The sequence below is a fragment of the Mobula birostris genome, chromosome 7 (genome assembly GCF_030028105.1).
Source record: "Mobula birostris isolate sMobBir1 chromosome 7, sMobBir1.hap1, whole genome shotgun sequence".
Classification (NCBI taxonomy): domain Eukaryota; kingdom Metazoa; phylum Chordata; class Chondrichthyes; order Myliobatiformes; family Myliobatidae; genus Mobula; species Mobula birostris.
The window spans coordinates 73,320,237-73,339,155 of record NC_092376.1 but is presented as its reverse complement, the minus strand read 5'-3'; the positions used below and the strand labels follow the sequence as shown (position 1 = coordinate 73,339,155).

The 18,919-nt window shown below is 41.5% G+C and overlaps 1 protein-coding gene across 1 annotated transcript in view; it reads left to right on the top strand.

Moving 5' to 3' along the window:
- The first annotated feature begins 616 nt into the window (after positions 1-616).
- Positions 617-18,919, top strand: part of LOC140200297 (sestrin-3-like) — a 138,530-nt gene continuing 120,227 nt past the window's right edge. Inside the window, exon 1 of the mRNA XM_072263408.1 lies at positions 617-986. Within this exon, the coding sequence (XP_072119509.1) occupies positions 882-986 (105 nt within the window). The 5' untranslated portion in view covers positions 617-881. The remainder of the gene's footprint in view (positions 987-18,919) is intronic.

Sequence of the window (18,919 nt, the reverse complement as noted above, 5' to 3'; positions counted from 1 at the left end):
TGGTTGAATGGACAAATGTATGCAAAAGCCATGTACAGCTGACGATCATCCTGAAGGAAAACAGAAACTTAAAGAGTCTATTTTAAAGGTCTTTTAATTGAAGGAAATGCAACCTCCCTCTCCGAGTTTTCGCTACTTAACATTTTTACCTATTGGTGCAATTGTAGGCAATCAGCGCATGCAGATCTTCACATATCACAAACACATTAAACAATCCAACATCAAATAATTTACAAAGGTAATTTTCCCCGTTGTCTTATTTTTGGGCAAAACATACATATTTTACTATTTCACTACAAATAACTAAGTGATTGGACCGAAGCTGTGAATGGGACAAGGCGGTTGGTTAATGAAAGGTGCTGCGTAATTGGCTCTATGTTAATAAGGATCATCATAGCGAAAGACGATTGGTCGAAGGGTGGGCGTTGATTTAATATCTAGAAAGGTATTGGTTATAACTGCGTAAATTTATTTGTTAAGGATTGAGCACAATGATTGGCTAGATTAACGGCAGCTAGATATAATAGTATGATGATTGGTAGAGAAGATGTTAACCGAAGCGATGTTGTGCAATGATAGGTCAGTGGGCTGGCAACTGATAACGGTCTAATGTAATGATTGGTCAGGAGGTAAGCAATTTGGTTACAGTGGCGAAAATTACTACATTAACCTCATTATTAAGAGGCGGCTGATGGGGTTGAGGATGGATTAGTTGATGTAGTTTTTTCGTTGGAGTTGAGGAAGATCGGCAAGTCCTGGTATTGTGGTCATTACATGAAAGGAACTGAGTATGTGCTAATTTTTCCATTGACTCAGGCGCACATGAAATGCTCATTACACCGACCGTCTTAACAAAGTGACCCTTCAAACCCTGTGTGACAATGTTCATATCTACAACTTGCAAAGAAAACGGGAATGCAATGAATTCGGAAAAGCTTTCCACTGATTACATGATCTGCACCAACTGCCGGAAAGTTCGTCGCAAGGTAACTTTAGTGCAGCTGGCACGTTTTAAAGAAAAATAGAATTTAGTTTTTGGGGTATATGGCTCGGGAAAAGGGGAGTGTGCTTTTATCGTGTTATATGTGTTTTTCTTAATGTTCCTACACTTGCTTTTTCCTTTTAAAGAAAACATTTACCTTGGGCACTTTGGTATTAACAGTATGATTTAAATATGTAAATAGTCATGTTTGTAAGTTGTTTATAAAGCAGCGCTCCAGAACAGGATTAGTGTGAGTTAAGAGTTTCATTGTAGGGTTTTTTTTGCATTATAAATTTATACTTGCAGGATAGTTTAATATGACGAGGAATGGTTCTCGCATTGAAACTGTGGGCTAGATATTGATTCGTGCATGTCTTTGGCTTCCTCCTATCGGCTGGTGAGGATGTCAATCAAAGTTGTTTTTTTCCAAACTCCGTCGGCTGGACTCAATAAATCCTATATCTTTTGACACTCTACATTTCGCAAAAATAATGCAGGTGAAGAATTTCAGGGGTACAACAAGCCGATTTAAAAAATGTAGATGATGTACAATTGCTGTTTTTTTTGGCAGAACATACTTGTAATCCCCACCCTGACTTTCCGATCCGAGGTGGGCTTAATATCGTTTCGGACAGTTTATCAATTGATTCCTTTTTATCATTGGAATATATTATCTTTAATGGGTTCATTTCAAATATGTCAAATTCCACACCGGAATGTCCCAGTGTTCGCTTCAGTTTTATTCGTTAATCCATTAACTGGGACCAGCCGCGGCCACCGGTTTAGGCAAACTACGCTTCTGTTACCGTTGCGGCTCGTAAGTAACCCCCGGTCACAAATCCCAAGAGTTCACTAGCGATCAGGCTCATTAACTGTACCTGTTATTCCATTGTTCAAGCATTTAGATGCCCCGTATATGCTGACGTTCAGAATCAGATCTTGCAAACCGTACGGTGAGCTTTTCCTGTGGTCAGTTTGCTGTCGGTGAATATCATCCTACACCAGGGCGCAAGAAATGCGTTCGGATGTTTGCTCTGTTTATGGAGCCGGGGCATCTCTGTGACTTGTGGTTTTAAAACTAAGCAGTATTTCAAATCAAACCGAACTTGCTGCAACCTTCCTTCTCCCCTTTTCCTGACGGCCTCGAGTGTAGTACTTTCTCCAAAGCGTAATAATATAAAGACTAACTGTGATAATGGGATCGATCAGATGGTGTTAGTACTCAGCAGGTCAGGTAGCATTGGTGGGGAGGGCAATACAGTTAACTTTTCAGGTCACTGACCTTTCATCAGTTCAAAGTAAATTTATTACCAAAGTACCTGTACGTTACCACGTACAATCCTGAGATTCATTTTCTCGCGGGCATACTCAGTAAATCTGTAATGGAATAATAACGATAACAGATTAAAGAAAGACCGCACAACTTGGATGTTCAACCAGAGTGCAAAACAAAACAGAAAAAAAGAAACAATGATAAATAAGTAAACAATAAACATCAAGAGCATGAGATGAAGAGTCACAGATTGTGGGAACAGTTCAGTGATGGGTTCAAGAGCCTGATGGTTGAGGGGTAATAACTGTTCCAGAACCCTGGTGGTGTGAGTCCTGAGGCTCCTGTACCACCTTCCCAATGGCAGCAGCGAGAAAAGAGCATGACCTGCGTGGTGGGGGTCCCTGATGATGGATGCTGCTTTCCTGTGATAGCATTGCATGTAGACGTGCTCAATGGTGGAGGGGGGTCTTTACCCATAATGGACTGGACTGGGCTATATCTGTTACTTTTTGTAACATTTTCTGTTAAAGGTGTCTCCATACCAGGCTGTGATGCAGCTAGTCAATTATAGGCATCCCTTAGTCTCATTGACCATGGATTTGTGCCTTGGAAGGTTTCCAGGGTGCAGGCCTGGGCAAGGTTGTATGGAAGACCAGCAGTTGCCCATGCTGCAAGTCTCCCCTCTCCACGCCACCGATGTTGTCCAAGGGAAGGGCACTAGGGCCAATACAGCTTGGCACCGGTGTTGTCGCAGAGCAATGTGTGGTTAAGTGCTTTGCTCAAGGACACAACACACTGCCTCAGCTGAGGCTCGAACTATCGACCTTCAGATCACTAGAACCTTAACCACTTGGCCATGTACCAGTCAATATACTCTGCACTACACACCTATAGAAGCTTGTCAAAGTTTTAGATGTCATGCCAAATTATTGCAAATTTTGAAGAAGTGGAGGTGCTGCTGTGCTTTCTTTGTAATTGCAAGGTCTAGGACAGGTTCTTCAAAATAATAACACTGAGGAATTTAAAGTTGCTGACCCTCTCCTCCTCTGATCGTCTGATGAGGACTAGCTCATGGACCACTGCTTTCCTTCTGAAGTCAATAATCAGCTCCTTGGTTTTGCTGGCATTGAGTGAGAGGTTGTTGTTAAGACACCACTCAGTGAGCTTTTCAACCTCCCACCTATATGCTGATTTCATCACCACCTTTGATTTGGCCTGTGTTGTCAGCAAACCTGAACATAATATGGAGCTGTGCTTGACCAATCAGTCATAGGTGTAAGGCAGAGCTAATCAACATGCTTTTAAAAAAAAATTATTTTGTTTATACTTTGAGCCCTTGGTGAGAAAATTCAGATCTCTAGCATCCGCTGCCTTGTGGCTGTACCCACTCATGGAAAAGGCTTCAGGAGTAAACGACAAAGAAGAATGCAGAGCTGGAGCCCCTAAGGCAGTCGGATGTTGAATTCTGTGCTCACTGGCGACTTCTGCAACGCTGCTGGTGCCAAACTCTATCGGTCTCCGCTAATTTCTTGGGTTCATCAGCTGCATGGAGAGGGCAAGCCTGCTGTATGGGCAACAGCTTGCTCTCCATATCGTACTGCACTGCTTTGCTTAACGACAACGTACACAGCGAGGGTGCAGCATCCACGGCCAATCTCGACCAACAGAGGACCCCTTCTAGAGCGATCAGAACTTACATTTTCTTGCATTGTCTCTCCCCTCCCCCTTCTTCTCACCCCCCCCCCCCCCCCACCAGCCAGTTAGTTTGTATAAACTCACCATTGTTCTCCAGTGCTCTTGGTCCTCTGCCACATTTGGGAAATGCTTACAGACTTGCTGATTCAGCAAGCAAATTTATTAAGACTGTTCAGCAGCCTGGCTGAAGTGGAAAAATTGAGGTGTTCTTCAGAGAGTGATTTGATTTCCACAGTTTGGCTGTTTTGGTACTGTTTTGTGAGAGTTGTTGCTCCTTGTGTTTTGTCATGATTGTTGTCCTGGTCTGAGAGCTCACAAGGAAAGCCTGAGCATGACCACTTGGCATGACTCTTGAAGTGTTTTTTTAAACAAAATTGCACAACTCACCTAGTTTCTAATATACTTTCTTATTGGAGAACTTGATAGCATGAATATTTTGTTTGGTAGAACAGTATCATATGTCATTAGTTGCTGTTTGAGGAATGTTTTCCCTGGTTTCCATGTCCAACTGAGATCTTAGTCTTAATAAAACTCATCTCCAAGCTCCTGGTTGACTGAGCTGCAGTGACCCCTGCTCTCTCTCCTTCTCTGAAACTTTGATGACATCCCCAAATCACTGAAAAAATGCTATCTATTAATTCAGGTAAAATCCTCTGGATCCATCGACAGTCAGGCTGAAAGGTTATGTATCCCATGATCATCCAAAATTTCATCCTTTTACACACATTTCCTTTGTTCAACCCATCACTTCATCAGCCTTCTCTGCTACTTCCTTTTACATTTCCAGTGAACAGCCTTTGACTGGAAATGCTAACTTATCACTTTCCACAGATACTACTTGACCATCTGAGTTCTTCCAGCTTTTCTCTTTTTGTTTGGGCAAACCAATGCCTTCAAACTTTTTTAGGAGAATGTTTGCAGTATTGAGGCTCCGTTAGTGCTGAATAAGTTCTGGTGGGAGCCCACTAGTTCCAATCTGACACCATGTACCTGAAGGATATGCTCTATTCTATGCTCTGTCATAGGAAGAACCTTTCAAAAGGACAGGGAATCCAGTTCAAGGATATTCTTAATCTTTGTGGTGTGTGGAAATTAATGGTCCCACTGGCTTTGGGAGTCAAAGCCACAACCATTCAAAATGGAAAAAGAGCATCTTAGAAGGTAGTGGGTGCCTTGAGCCTCTAATATGGAAACGTGGAGGCCACTCAGAAACAGTAGAAAATGTGAACATCATTAGTTTCACCTCCTCCTGCCCCAAATTTGTTGTCAATCATCACCAAACTGCCGAATTAGCAGATCCTAACATGGAACCTGCATGCTACCACTGATCCCATCCAACTGGAATGGAAATGTTGTACTCTACTCCTGGTGCCTAGGTATAGTAATTACATGTGCTTTTTGTGCAGTAATTAGTGGAATATCTGCAGGCTGATCAGTTTTGTGGTGACAGGTGATACATAAATGTGAATAGAAGGTAAAAATTTTAAATGTCGATAAACATCCTTGGTGTCTGTTCTGCTTTCATTTGTTCTTTGCAGATATGTCTTTTGTTACAGATGTGAACCATCTAAGGTCAAATTTTATGGTTCTTGGTACTTTTTAAGATGGTAAATGAAGTTTTTGTTCCAGGCTTTTATTGGATTTGTACATTTGAAACTTAAGTAGGCAACTCTGCCTCTTCATATTATCTGCTGTCTAAGAAGATCACAGCTAATGAAATTTTCTCCATATCTTTAATGTCTTTGGGTGTTAAAGGACAAAAATCAATTAATCTCAGGTTTAAAATGATCAAACAGCTTAGCATCATTCTTCATTTTGTAGAAGAGAGAACTGGACCACCACCATCCTCTGTATGGAGTGTTTGACTCCTGTACAAACAGGCCCCTGTATTTCTGTAGACGATAGCACCTGATTCTACAAACCTAAACATTCTAGAAGTAACTTTCTCTGTATCCCCTTAGTTCCTATTAATGTTTTAAAACTGGTATCGAATGATGCCATTTCTTTCTAAATTCTAGGGAATTCTGCAATATCTTTGGAAATTTATCATCATAATGTGATGCTTGGAATTCACTTTGACATTACAATATTTTTTGAATCAAATGGTTGCAGATAATTTATGCTGTATAGCTGTATAACAATTCTATCCCTGGACTTCAGGGATGTCCTTGTTTGAGTGGTGTAGAATGAGTTTATTCTGGCAACATCATAATTTATCTACTATAAAATTTTCTACTTTGGTTCTTTTCTACAAACTGGACATCTTTCCTTTGATGCCAGCGGCCACTTTTTCATTTACTATACTAACTGTTCTAAGATACTATCAATTCACAGATCTTGGAAGGTTTTGTTCTGAAGGCTCAGTACTTTAGGCATCAAACACTGCAGGAGGTCATACATTCTCTTTTGTTTGAAAGACCATTCTGTCTCACTGTCCTTGTCTTTGTTCATTGTCCTAATTTTTTTTCCCACTGTCTCTGTTTAACTCCATGTCCTGCTTTAAAAAGCTCACTTAATGCCTCTCTGCCTGCCCCATCCCCTTCAAAAAATTGGTACAGCAAATTTAGTCATTTGAAATTCATGTTGGCTATCATGGATGTCTTTCCCTATAGTTCTGTATATAATTTCCCTTGAGTGAAAATCTAATTCCCCTTTTAAATAAATGACCACTGGAGGAAAAATTGTGCTGTCGGAACTCAGTGGGTCATAGGTGGGAAGAAATTCAACATTTCAAGTTGAAACCCTGCATCAGCCCTTTTTTTTTTGTTACTGATTTGATTCTGTCTCCATCACCCTTTGCAGCTCAGTACCAGATCCTTGAAAGTGAGCCCATAGATTGTGGGAGCAGTTCAGTGATGGGATAGGTGAAGTTATCCTCACTGGTTCAAGAGATGGATGGTTGAGGGGTGATAGTTCCTGAAACTGGTGGTGTGGGTCCTGAGGCTCCTGTACGTTCTTCCTGATGGTAGTAGCAAGAAGGGAACACTGGCCTGGGTGGTGGGCATCCTTGATGGATGCTGCTTTCCTGTGACAGCACTCCCAGTATTTACTCTGTCAATCCCTGTTTGTTTTAAAGAGTCTTGCATGTGAGGCCACCCCTCGTTCTTCTAAACTTTAGAGCAAAGAAGCTCAGCTCACTCAGTCTTACTTCATGAAACACACCTGTTGAGGACCACTCTGGTGAATCTTTGCTGCATTCCCTCTTGTACCAAGCTCATCTTTTTCAGGTCACTCTTGTTCACTCTTTGTTTTCCTTCTCGTTCTCTGGTTTTCTTGAAATCCGATGGAAATCTGTTATGTTCTTGATCATCATCTAACAAATCTGTTAACTGCTTATGCTCAAAGAACAGCTCAGCTTTTCAAATCGAACATGGCAGTTTAAATTTCTTATCCAAAGTCAGTAGAGTTTCTTGTCATATGCACAAGTACATGTATGCACAGATGCAATAAAAAAAACTTGCAGCAGCATCTCAGGCACGTAGAATCATATACGCAGCATCTCAGGCACGTAGAATCATATACGCAGCATTCATGAGAAAAACATAAATTAATCATAAATTTTAGGTAGACAACATGGTAATGGTGCTGCTAAACTGTAGTAATTAAGGTTTTGCTTTTTGGTTCAATGGATGAAGGGAAGCAGCTGTTCTTGAGCTATTCAGTGGGGGGATGTGTGGAGAGTTTCAATACCCTTTCTAGGGCTTTCATGTCCTTCCTCAAATTGAGGTGGCCACAATTAGATTCAGTACTCTAGTTATGGTCTAAATAAAGCTTTATAGAGGTTTGTCTTCAAAGTTCAAAGTAAATTTATTATCAAAGAACATGTATGTCACCATATACCACGCTGAGATTCATTTTCTAGTGGGTATACTCAATAAGTATGGATGAAAGATTGCACCAACTGGATGTTCCACCAGTGAGCAAGTGACAACAAGCTGTTCAAATACAAAAAGAAAGGGAGAAGTGGGGGCAGAGAAAAAGCAATAATTATTGAGAACATGAGATGAAGAGTCCTTGAAAATGAGTCCATAGTTTGAGGGAACAGTTCAGTGATGGGCTAAGTGCAATTGAATGAAGTTATCCCCTTTGGTTCAAGAGCCTGATGGTTGAAGGGTAATAACTGTTCCTGAACCTGGTGGTGTGGGTCCTGAGGCTCCTTTACCTTCTTTCTGATGGTAGTAGAGGTGAGCATGACCTGGGTGCTGGGGGTCCCTGATGATGGATGCTGCTTTCCTATGACAACACTCGATGTAGATATACTCAATAATGGGGAGAGCTTTACCTGTGATGGACCTGCCATATTCATTACTTTTTGCAGAATTTTCCATTCAAGGGTATTGGTGTTTCCATACCAGTCTGTGATGCAACCTTCCTCCTCTTTAAGTGTTGTGTCTAAAATTTGTGATATGCCTAAAATGTGGTGGTTGGGGGTGGTGGTGGGTGAGGTACCCCAGGGGAGAGGATCCTTTCAACTTTGGTTGAAAGCTTTAGCTCCGAAATTAACCTATTTTGAATTTTTATTTTAGACTTGAATTGCAGTTGTGATCCTGACAAGATAATTATTAAAATAATGTAACTGAGTAAAAGTTTGACAATGCCAAGTCAGCTGGATATTATCACAGGGTGGCAGGGTGGTGCTGTTACCTTTTTGTTCTCAATATGGAGATTTGATCCTGATCTCTGTTGCTTCCTGTGGCCACATTGGTTTTCTCTCACATCCCACAGATATGCTTCTCGGTCAGTGGCCAGTGTAAGTGTCTCTTCAAGTTTAATTGCAAAAAGAATAGAATGGGAGTTGAGCATTTTAGAGGCAATATTGAAGTAGGAACAGGGGAATGGAGCTAATAGGGTTACTGACATGAGCCAAATTGTCCGCTTCTGTGTTGTAAGATAATATCAACCTTTTCGGTGTTTTGTTTTGAATGTTTAATAGTTGAAAAGTTGGCATGTTACTGTTACTCCACCAATCATAGTTTTGAAAAGATATTTTGCATTACAAAGTAGATAAGTCACAAGGCAGTTTTTAAAATTGTAATAATCCCAAAGCTGTTTGTTTACTAAACTGCAGAAGGAAGTGAGAAAGCTGAGCAAGTAAATTTGCATTCAGCAGGAGGATGTTTGTGCACTCTGGCTGTAGGAGCAGCTACTCAAAGGCTTGATCTGGCCTTTCCTGCTCTTTTTTCCCTATTGTTATTCCTAATCACTAGTTTACGCTGGTGATTTTTGTCAACAATGGATGATCGAGTTGAATTCTGCCAAGCGTGTGATTACTTCTTCAGCTAAACCACTGCAAGCCCATCATGAATGCCACTGGATTCAAAAGCCACCTCTTATTGTGGCCCACACTGCAGCAGAACATGTGGATCCTGGATCGGCGTCTGTAGTCACCCGGGAACCCAATAATAGACAAGCCTCGGGCAAACTTGCTGGGGAAATGGAATTTGTACAGCATCAATTCTAATTCCATTTAGCTGGAGAACAAAACCGTGAACATTATAAATGACTTCCTATTATAGAATGCAGTTTACCATTAATGAGTAACTCTATTTTTTTAATGTTTTGAACAAAGCCAGGATTTAATTTCAGTGAATAACAGATTCTAAACAATGTCCATGCATATTGCCTTGTTTTGTGAGTCAAATAACTGCTGGAGTCTTCCTTCTCAAACATTTCACTTGAGACAACGGTGTACAGCATGGTTTGAGCTTTGCTCTCATTTCCCCCACTATAATGCCCCCCCCATTGTGTAGTATATTCATCTATTCATCTCTGGAGGTCGACGCACATAAAATACAGTGTCTCATTGTGCTACTGGGTTGTAAATCTCAAAGTTGCAATGCCAACTTCAAAAATAAGATGACCTGTTGGAATTGGCATGGGATTTGACCACTAAAATATAACGCTCACCTTGTACATGAAGTGCGCACTATAGGCTAAGAGTGTAGCCTGGGTCTAGTCTGCAGGTGGGAGAGGAAAGGGTGTTAGTTTAGCTAATGGCTATCTCAGCAGGAAGTGATTATTGAATGACTAACACGTGGATGGTATGGGGTGGGACTGGCAGAGATTAGCAATTATGCACTTATATGTAAAGTTGTAGCACCATTATTGGCTGTTTTTGTTCAAAGTAAAATTTATTATCAGAGTACATATGTGTCACCACAAACATCCCTGAGGTCCTTTTTCTGCGGGCATACTTAGCAAATCTATAGAACAGTAACTGTGAACAGGATCAATGAACAGCCAACTCTACAAATGCAAATATAAATAAATAATGAGCATGAAATAACTAGATAAAGAGTGCTTCAAGGGAGACCATGGGTTGTGGGAACACCTGAGGTAGAACGAGTGTTGTTATCCCCTTTCATTCAAGAGCCTGATGGTTGAGGGGTAGTAACTGTTCTTGGACCTGGTGGTGTGAGTCCTGAGGCTGTTGTATCTTCTACCTGATGGCAGCAGTGAGAAATAGCATGACCTGGGTGGTGAGGATCTTTGATGATAGATGCTGATTTTACGTGGCAACGTTTCATGTGGCTGTGCTCAATGGTTTGCAAAGAGAAATCAGGAAATAGCTGCTGTAGTAGATGTGAGGTGATTTAGCTGTTCTTTCCCTGGTTGGATGTGGACGAAATGAGTCATAAAATGGCTCCACTGCTTGCCACCCACCAGTTCCAAGATAGAGAGATAGAAAGGGTGCAGGGTGAAGGTAGTTGGTATTGCAGGATTGGCTGTGTGGATTTATTGGTAGTGGTGCTTGGCACTAGAACAAACAGAACATCAGGTTTAGGTTTTTAAAAAAAAAACATAGTGATATCCATAATCTCCTTGATTTTTTTTTAAACTTTTCACATTTGTGTACCATTTATTGTCTTGGTAGTTAAGTGTATAACCTGGTTCCAGTGATTTTGTAAGTACCCAAGATAGTGTAAGAAGAGAAGAGAACAAATAGTAATAACCTGTCTCATTTGATACTGGTTTAGAATAATCTTAAAGATGGTGAGTTAATGGAGCAGTTCAGGGAATGATTTCCCAAGTTCTAGGGTATGGTAACTGGAGACATGCGACCGTTACTGGAGAGATTACATTTGAGAAGAGGTTAGAATCATCCAGGGACAGATATGAAAGTGATATGACTGGAGAAGACTAAGTGAGGAGGTATTTGATGTTACCGTTTGAGGTCTGGTGTAATGAGGAACCTGCGATTGTCATAGTTCCTGCCTGACCATGGCCAATTGGAACTTGGAATTGTAGAAATTTACGATCATTCAACCTGTTATCTTGATACTGGTATTAAGTGGTCCTTTAGGTTAATTGAATTTCCCCAACTTTGGTCCCAAGCCCTGTTGAGTATAGCTTTTCATGTAGTCATCCAAGTACATTGTAAATGTAAATGCTTTGGTCTCCTTTGCTCTCTCAGGCAATTGAAATATCTTTTTACAATTCTCCTCTAATCCTCCTATCAGGGAACTTGTCCATGTCCTTATTGCTAAGGAAATGGGTGCACGATATGTATCCACTTTAGGCCAATGTAATTTTAGTTCTGCTGAGTGGTGTGTTTCCTCTGTGCTCCCAAAGCACAGCCTTGGTACTCAATACCACCCTGAATGCTCTTCTATTCCATAACTGCTCAAAGTAGAAATGGCAGTGATATTGCACTTGATAGAATCTTTACCACATCTTTAAAGTGTTTTCTCTGTCCCCAATGACAGCTTTAGGAGTGTGATGTCGTGTACTGAATCACTAGAGGCTCAAAAATGGGTTGTTGGCCTGACCATTGCCCAGTTTGGGGCCGAGTCTGCTGTTCCCACAGTAGCCCCCTAGTTACCCCACTATCCAGAAAATCAAACTGGTAGAAAGAAAAATGCCGATGCTGGAAACATGAAATCTAAAACAACATGCCAGATAAACTCAGCCGGTCAACAGAGAGGGAAGCTGTGAATGTTTAGTTTGGAACCTTTCATCAGAACTGAGAAAAACAGTTAGTCTAGGAGCGAAGGAGGTGGGGACAGTGATGGATGGAAGGAACAAAGGGAATTTTGCTGATAGGTGAAGTATTGTTCGGGGTGGGGCAGTGTTAAGCTCCTTTGCATAATGCACTGTTAACACGGTAAGGTGCTCAGAAGGCAAGATTTTACCAATGAAGAAAATTGGCGGAGGGGGGAGGAGAGGAATGGCAGGCAAAACCAACCAGTCCCGATGCAAACAGCAGGTTACTGAGGCTGCAGATGAAAGATGAGCTGTTTTTCCCTGAGTTTTGTAATAATGAGGGAGGCCACGGGCAGGGGAGGTCAAATTGGGAGTGGGTGTGCTGAATTCAAGTGATGAGCCACCCAAACCTCAAGGGTCACTCCTGTGAACCTAGTGCGGGTACTCTTTTTAAAAAGTGACCACCATATAGAGGATGCCACACTGTTTCCAATCCAATATACAGGCAACCTCCACACTATGGGGGGTTGGGGGAGTTGTGTTCCTGGTAAATTAGATCGGTAATGCAAGGACTTAGGAAACGCGAACTGGATTAAAAAGAAAAGTTTTTATTCCCATTTTGTGCACACAGGTTTATAAGTGTGAATTTATTCCATGTCTTGTAGGCTGTGATTTGTGAATTCTGTAAGGATGTATTTCCAGGTGGCAGGTGGAGGGTGCCAGTACTGCGTTTGGTGATTGTTATGGCTGTTGCACAGATAAAGCAGCTTAACTTCCTCAATTAATTGAATTTATTTTTATTTAGAGATAACAGATCCAACAAGCCTGTGCCGCCCATGTGATCAATTAATCTACTGATGAGTACATCTTTGGAATGTGGGAGGAAATGCATGCGGTCACAGAGGGAACGTACAAACTCCTTGCAGAGAGCACTGGAATTGACCCTGGGTTGTTGGCGTTGTAATAGCACTACATTATCCACTATGTTAGGGCCATCCCAATCGACCACATTATTTCCACTCTTTGTCCCACTCATTGTCCTCTGAATCCTCTCTGTTTTGGGGAAGGATCTCTGTTCTGTAATGTTAACTTCTCTTCCCACAGAAAGAGATTGCCCTCTAACCTGTTCATGCCATCCCTCCACCACCCACACCCACAATGTTCTGCCTTTATCTTTATCTCTAAGATCTACCTAAGAAGAGGTGATGCCTCCATTAAATATACCTTCTGTCTCTTTCAAAGAACCTTCGACTATAATTTTCTAGGTTCTGCTAATGTCCTGATATCTTGCGCAAGTCAGGACAAAAGCAGAGTCTTGGGACAAGGAAGAAGGTAAAAGGAATTCTCAGGTTAGTCACGCCTAGAGGGAATAAAGGGTATTGTAAACCGATGAACTGTGGTATAGGCAGAGTAGGATGAGTTATCAAGAATTAAAATAAAGTTTCTTTAGGAATGGCAGTGAGTTGCAGGACAGGAGCTCATAGTGTTCAGGTATGACACCTGATAACCAACAGACTGATTCAGCATCACACTGATGCAATAAGGTTGGAGGAATAACAGGAACCAATGTCAATTGAATTCATCTTTCCATTTTGTTTTAGTTGAAAGATGTTTTAATCTCATTCGGTGCATTGGTATGAATTAAAAATAATAAATTCTTGAAATCTGCTGTGTATGTGTCAGTTGAATCAGAGGAAACTAATTTGCAGTAAAAATTTGCTTGCTTTTCCCATGGCATAATCCAGATTTGTGTAAACGATAAAATCTGCCCCAAGAGAGAAGATTGAAAAATTTATTTTATGAAGGAAATTGCCATCAATGTACTCTTATATAATCCAAACTATATTGGATTGTATATTGTAAGGACTGTAGCAGGTGTGAAATCTAGATGAATTTGTTTTTAAGCTCACATTTAACTCTTTAGGAGACGTTTGTCATGCTGTGCCTTTCGTTTAAAGTGATGTACCACATTTAACACTTTCTGAAAGACCCTGTCATGGGAAACAGCAGCCAACTGTTTTGCCCAAATAATATTTTTATATATCTTGTCAAGAACCCTTCAGTCCATTTTTTTTACTCCTTTAGGAATGCTAATTCTCTTGGTCACTGAACAGCAGTCACTTTACTGTATATGCAAAAGAAAAACCAAAAATTTGCTGGGCATCTGGCATTTAATACAGTATATAGTTTATTTATAAGGCTGAACCCAACCTAAATTTGACACCAACTAAGCGTGTAGGTTTCACTGGAGGATCCGCCTGCTTGAGAGAGCTGCTCAGAGGAAAGAAAATGGCTTGAAAAGAAACCCATTGTAAACAGAAAGCGCTTGAACATCTCTTTTATTGTTTATTCTTTGTTACATATTTGATATTTGAATGATTTAATTGATATGTAGTGTCTCTGGCAATCTGATATTGTATGCCTTGATTGACACTTCTTTTAGCAGAGGCTTGATTTGGAATATGGAATTCTCGCTACCATATTTGAGTTTGGAAATCAGGATTGAGATTGCTGTCTTATTCAGGTCCGTGTCTGCTCAGGTGCATCAGAAGATTTACTTGCATCTCGAGTGCATAATATGGGGAAACACAATATTCACAAGAGAAACGAAAGATAAATTATTCAAGAAAGAATACAATTGGAACAAAAATAGCAAAGTCGATTGTAGTGCAAAGTCATTGTGCTGTGGGTACCTTGAGGTAGTGATTGGGATTGTGTAGTGGTCCGTGAACCAAATAGTTAGGGAAGTAGCTGATTATAAAATTTGTAGTGTACAACTTCAGGCTTTTGTACCTCGGCACAATGTTTGCTGCGAAGGGGTGACAATGCTTGGATGTGGAGGTACTTGTTGATGTCTTCCTGAGGCAGAGCCTTAGTCAATACTGCCTGTGACTGGGAGGGTGGGGTGTGCTGGTGATGTAGTGGGCTCATTCCAGTTCTCTCTGCAGTTTCTTGTGTTCATGTGCACGCATTCAGGAGCACCACACAAAAGCAGTGTGATCAGTTGAGTCATGTATGATGTTCTCCTAAGGAGTTGTCTATTGCTGGGTCCTCAGGCCACTGTAGAGACCAATGCAAGATCCACACATTCTGTTACAGTGTGGGCAAGAGTAAGAGGTGGTTTTTGAATCCAGTGGCATTCATGCTAGGCTTGCAGTGCTTTAGCTGAAGAAGTCGTGTTGGGATAAATGTTGTTTTAAAAAAAAAAAAGCAACATACACACACACCTGGTTCCAGGAGCAAAATGTCATGTATGGTGAAAATCTTTTAATTGAAGCTGATTCACTTTCTCCACAGATGCAGCAAGACTTAACAAATATTTAAATGGGAAATACTGGAAGTATTCTTGGAATGGTGCTTTGCTAATATCTATCAATATCAGCAAGTCTGTTTTTCTCCATTAGAATAATGTGTTTTGTTTCATCAATCTCAATGTCAAAGGGGCCAACCAGCACAAACAGAGTCTTGCAATCCAATTTATGGTGGAATTGTCCAAATGTTGAGTTTTCTAAATGGAAAATTAGTGTTGCGCAGGTTTAGCTCAGAGCAGAGGTGCTTATTTCCAGGCTTAAAGCATCCTGGTGAAAAATAAGATCTTTATTTTCCCGAAGGATTTCTGTTTCTGTTAGCATGTATATCATTGTCCTAATTGTTTGATCCAATTTCAGCCTCTGGTCTAAACTAATAACCATTCACAAAGTTGATCAGAATTATTTTCTCTCAGCCTGAAGCAGTGTTTACTTAAAGGGTTTTCTTTGCCAGGCTGCTCCAGAACATTCTGCAATCTTTCTAATTATTCTGCATAGTGCGCACAGTTAAGATCATCTTTATTTTTTGTTTTAGTCCTTTTTCTGCACTCCAAACTGACACCTAGTGAGGATTCACCACTTTTTCTTCCCCTCTGGCTACATAACATGAAAATAGGCCACAAAGATCAGAGGTTTCAAAGACGTCCTGGGAGGAAGCAGGGCAGACCCGTTATGCACAATCCTCTCTAGCAGCAACACTTGCTAGACTGAGGAGCAATATCTGTGAGTAGGCTCATTCCCGTCAAGGAAGCTTTGACCTGTGACCTTCTGTAATCTCAAGTATATAGCATCAAGTACATGCTGACATTCCCTTGTTCTGGGTCACGGGCACTTTTCTCTTAAGTCAAGACCATGCCAGACTGCTGCCATATATTGCAGTTTTCTGCTATATTTGTGGAGGTCATCCAGACTTCATACTGAAGAAGATGTTACCCACTTTTCCTTCAGCCCTCAGGCACAGGCAGAGCAGGCCAGATGTTCCATTATTGCAGCTTCTTGAAAATGCAGGTGTTTAGAGAACAGTATGGTCTCCTCCATTTGTTGTGATCAACATAACATTCCTGTTCTCTTCCCATATCTCTTGGTTTTTGTGTCTGAACATTTATTAATCTGCTTAAGTATATCCGCCATGTCCGTGGCAGGTAATTCCACAAGTTCATCATGTTCTTAATGAAGAAAATTTTCCTGCTCTCTGTCTTAATGTCTTGCCTCATGACCTGATTCTGACCCTTGCTTTGCATCTCTCTAACCATGAAAAATGCCCTCCTTCCTACATGCAACCTGTCGAGTCCTGTCATAATTTTGTACATCACAATATATCTCCAATTTTTGTCTGGAGAAAACAGGTCTAGTTAATCATTCCCTGTACAAGAGTTCCACCATCTCACAATGTAGTTGCACTCTCTGCGGCTAGTGTATCCTTTATCGGGTAAAAACACCAAAAATTGAGCACAATACGCTCAGGCGTAGTTGTTGATGAGTGGCGTCGAGTTGCAGTCGACTCGTGGCGACCCTATGGGTAGTGTAGTATTCCATAGGGTTTTCTTGGCAAGATACAGAAGTAGATCACCAGGCTTTTCTTCCGCACAGATACTGCTGCTGCCAGTTTGGGACATGGCGGGATTCGGACACGGGACCGTCTGCCTTAGTCCAGTGCTGATGCCACTACACCACTGGCCAGATGGGTGTAGTTAGGCCCGGTTGTAATTTTTATCTTTTACTCTCAAAACTTCTTTCACAGAAGGCAGGCGTGCCATTTGTCACTTCGGTTCCTTGCTGCACTACACCATTGTTCCTGACAGACCTTTCCGGAAGCTTCCAGCATGTGTGTCTGTCCATAGCCCTGGAGGATCTCCTTGGCCCACTTGCACAAAGAGCGTGTTTCCTGTGGATACTAATCTAGATGCCTCTTGCTCTTTGGGAACACTTCATTGAAGCAATCTCATGAGAGTGTTGCTTATAATATGCACGTGTCCTTGTTAAGCAGTGACATCTGAGCCTATAGCTGCAAAGCCTTTGAATAGATATGGGACTGCCAGTTCTGCAATGTGTTGTGTTAACAGGGAAAATCCAGCAATATGTTGTTGAGGCCTTGCAATTGAAAGGATTTTAGTAGACATAAAGTGCCCTTTTAACACTTTTTAGGAGTTGTAAAACAAATTGTATGTTACTGTCAGAAAAAATCATTATCAAAATAAATGTTAAAATGTCTAGTTCACACAGTGGAGCTAAACAGTCTTGCCAGTGAGCCTAGAGACAGGGCTGAAATAATGTTGGGACAGGCAGCAAAGACTGCGGCTATAATTTTCTGGGTTCCATCTTTCAGCTCTTTGCGTTAGATTTGTTCTTGTGCAGCTGGGTTGTAAAATTTGTAAGGCAAGTTAGCATAAATTAATAAAGATGGAATAAGCCGGCAAGCAACAGAATAAAATGGGACTGGGGTCAGTGACATTAACAGGGCAAAGGTGGAAGGAAATGCAGAGTGTAATTTTGTTCAAAACTGGTAAGGAAGGGTTATATTGTTAGATGGTGAGAAAATAGTTCTTTCAAGAAAGCAGTTGTTCAAAACTGACTAGCTGCAATACCTATTTTTATTCAAATGGATGCTTGCACTGAAACATGGATAAGGCAATGCATTCAGATCTACCATCCTTCAAATACAGGAAAGGCACACCAGTTGTCAGTTGTAAGATCAGGGTTCATTTCCCACTGCTGTCTGTAAGGAGTTTGTGTGTTTTCCCTGTGACTTCATGGGTTTCCTTCGGGTGGTCCAGTTTCCTCCCCAGTTCCAAATTCTTAGCTTTAGAATTAGTGAGTTGTGGGTGTGCAATTTGGCGCCAGAAGTGTGGCGACACTTGTGGGCTGCCCAGCACAATTCTTGCCAATTTGATTTGGCGCAAATGATACATTTCACTGTATTGCAAACATGAGAAAATTTCTGCAGATGCTGGAAATTCAAAGCAGCACACACGCACAATCCTGGAGGAACTCAGCAGGCCAGGCAGCATCTATGGAAAACAGTAAACAGTCGACGTTTTGGGCTGAGACCCTTCCTCGAGACTGGGAGGGGAGAAAAGGTGAGGTCAGAGTAAGAAGGTGTTGGGGGTGGGAAGGAGGGAAGGAAGAAGTACAAGGTGATAGGTGAAACTGGAAGAGGGGGGTGAAGTAAAGAGCTTGGAATGTGGTGAAAGAGAAAAAGGGCTGGAGAAGAGAAAACCTAATACAAGAGGACAAAAGACCATAGAAGAAATGGAAGGAGGAGGAGCACCGGATAGGGGTGATGGGCACGTAAGGAGATAAGATGAGGAGAGGCAATTACTGGGAGTTTGAGAAATCTCTGTTTATGCCATCAGGTTGGGGGCTACCCAAATGGAATATAAAGTGTTGCTCTTCCAGCCTGAGAGTAGCCCCATTGCTGGAGTAGAGGAGGCTGTGGATTGATGTGTCTGGATGGAGTGAGTAGTAGTGAAATGGGGTGCTACGAGGAGATGCCACTCCTTCTGGTGAAGCAGTTTCCCAATCTATGTCGATATATAGGAGGCCACACCAGGAGCACTGGATATAGTAAATGACCCCAACATACTCACAGGTTAACTTGGGGGGGGGGGGGGGAGGGAAAGATGTGCTTGGTGGTGGGATCCCATTGGAGATGGCAGAGGTTACAGAGAGTTGTGTGCTGGATGTGGAGGCTTGTGGGGTCGTGGGTGAGTACAAGGGCCCCTATTCCTGGTTTGGCAG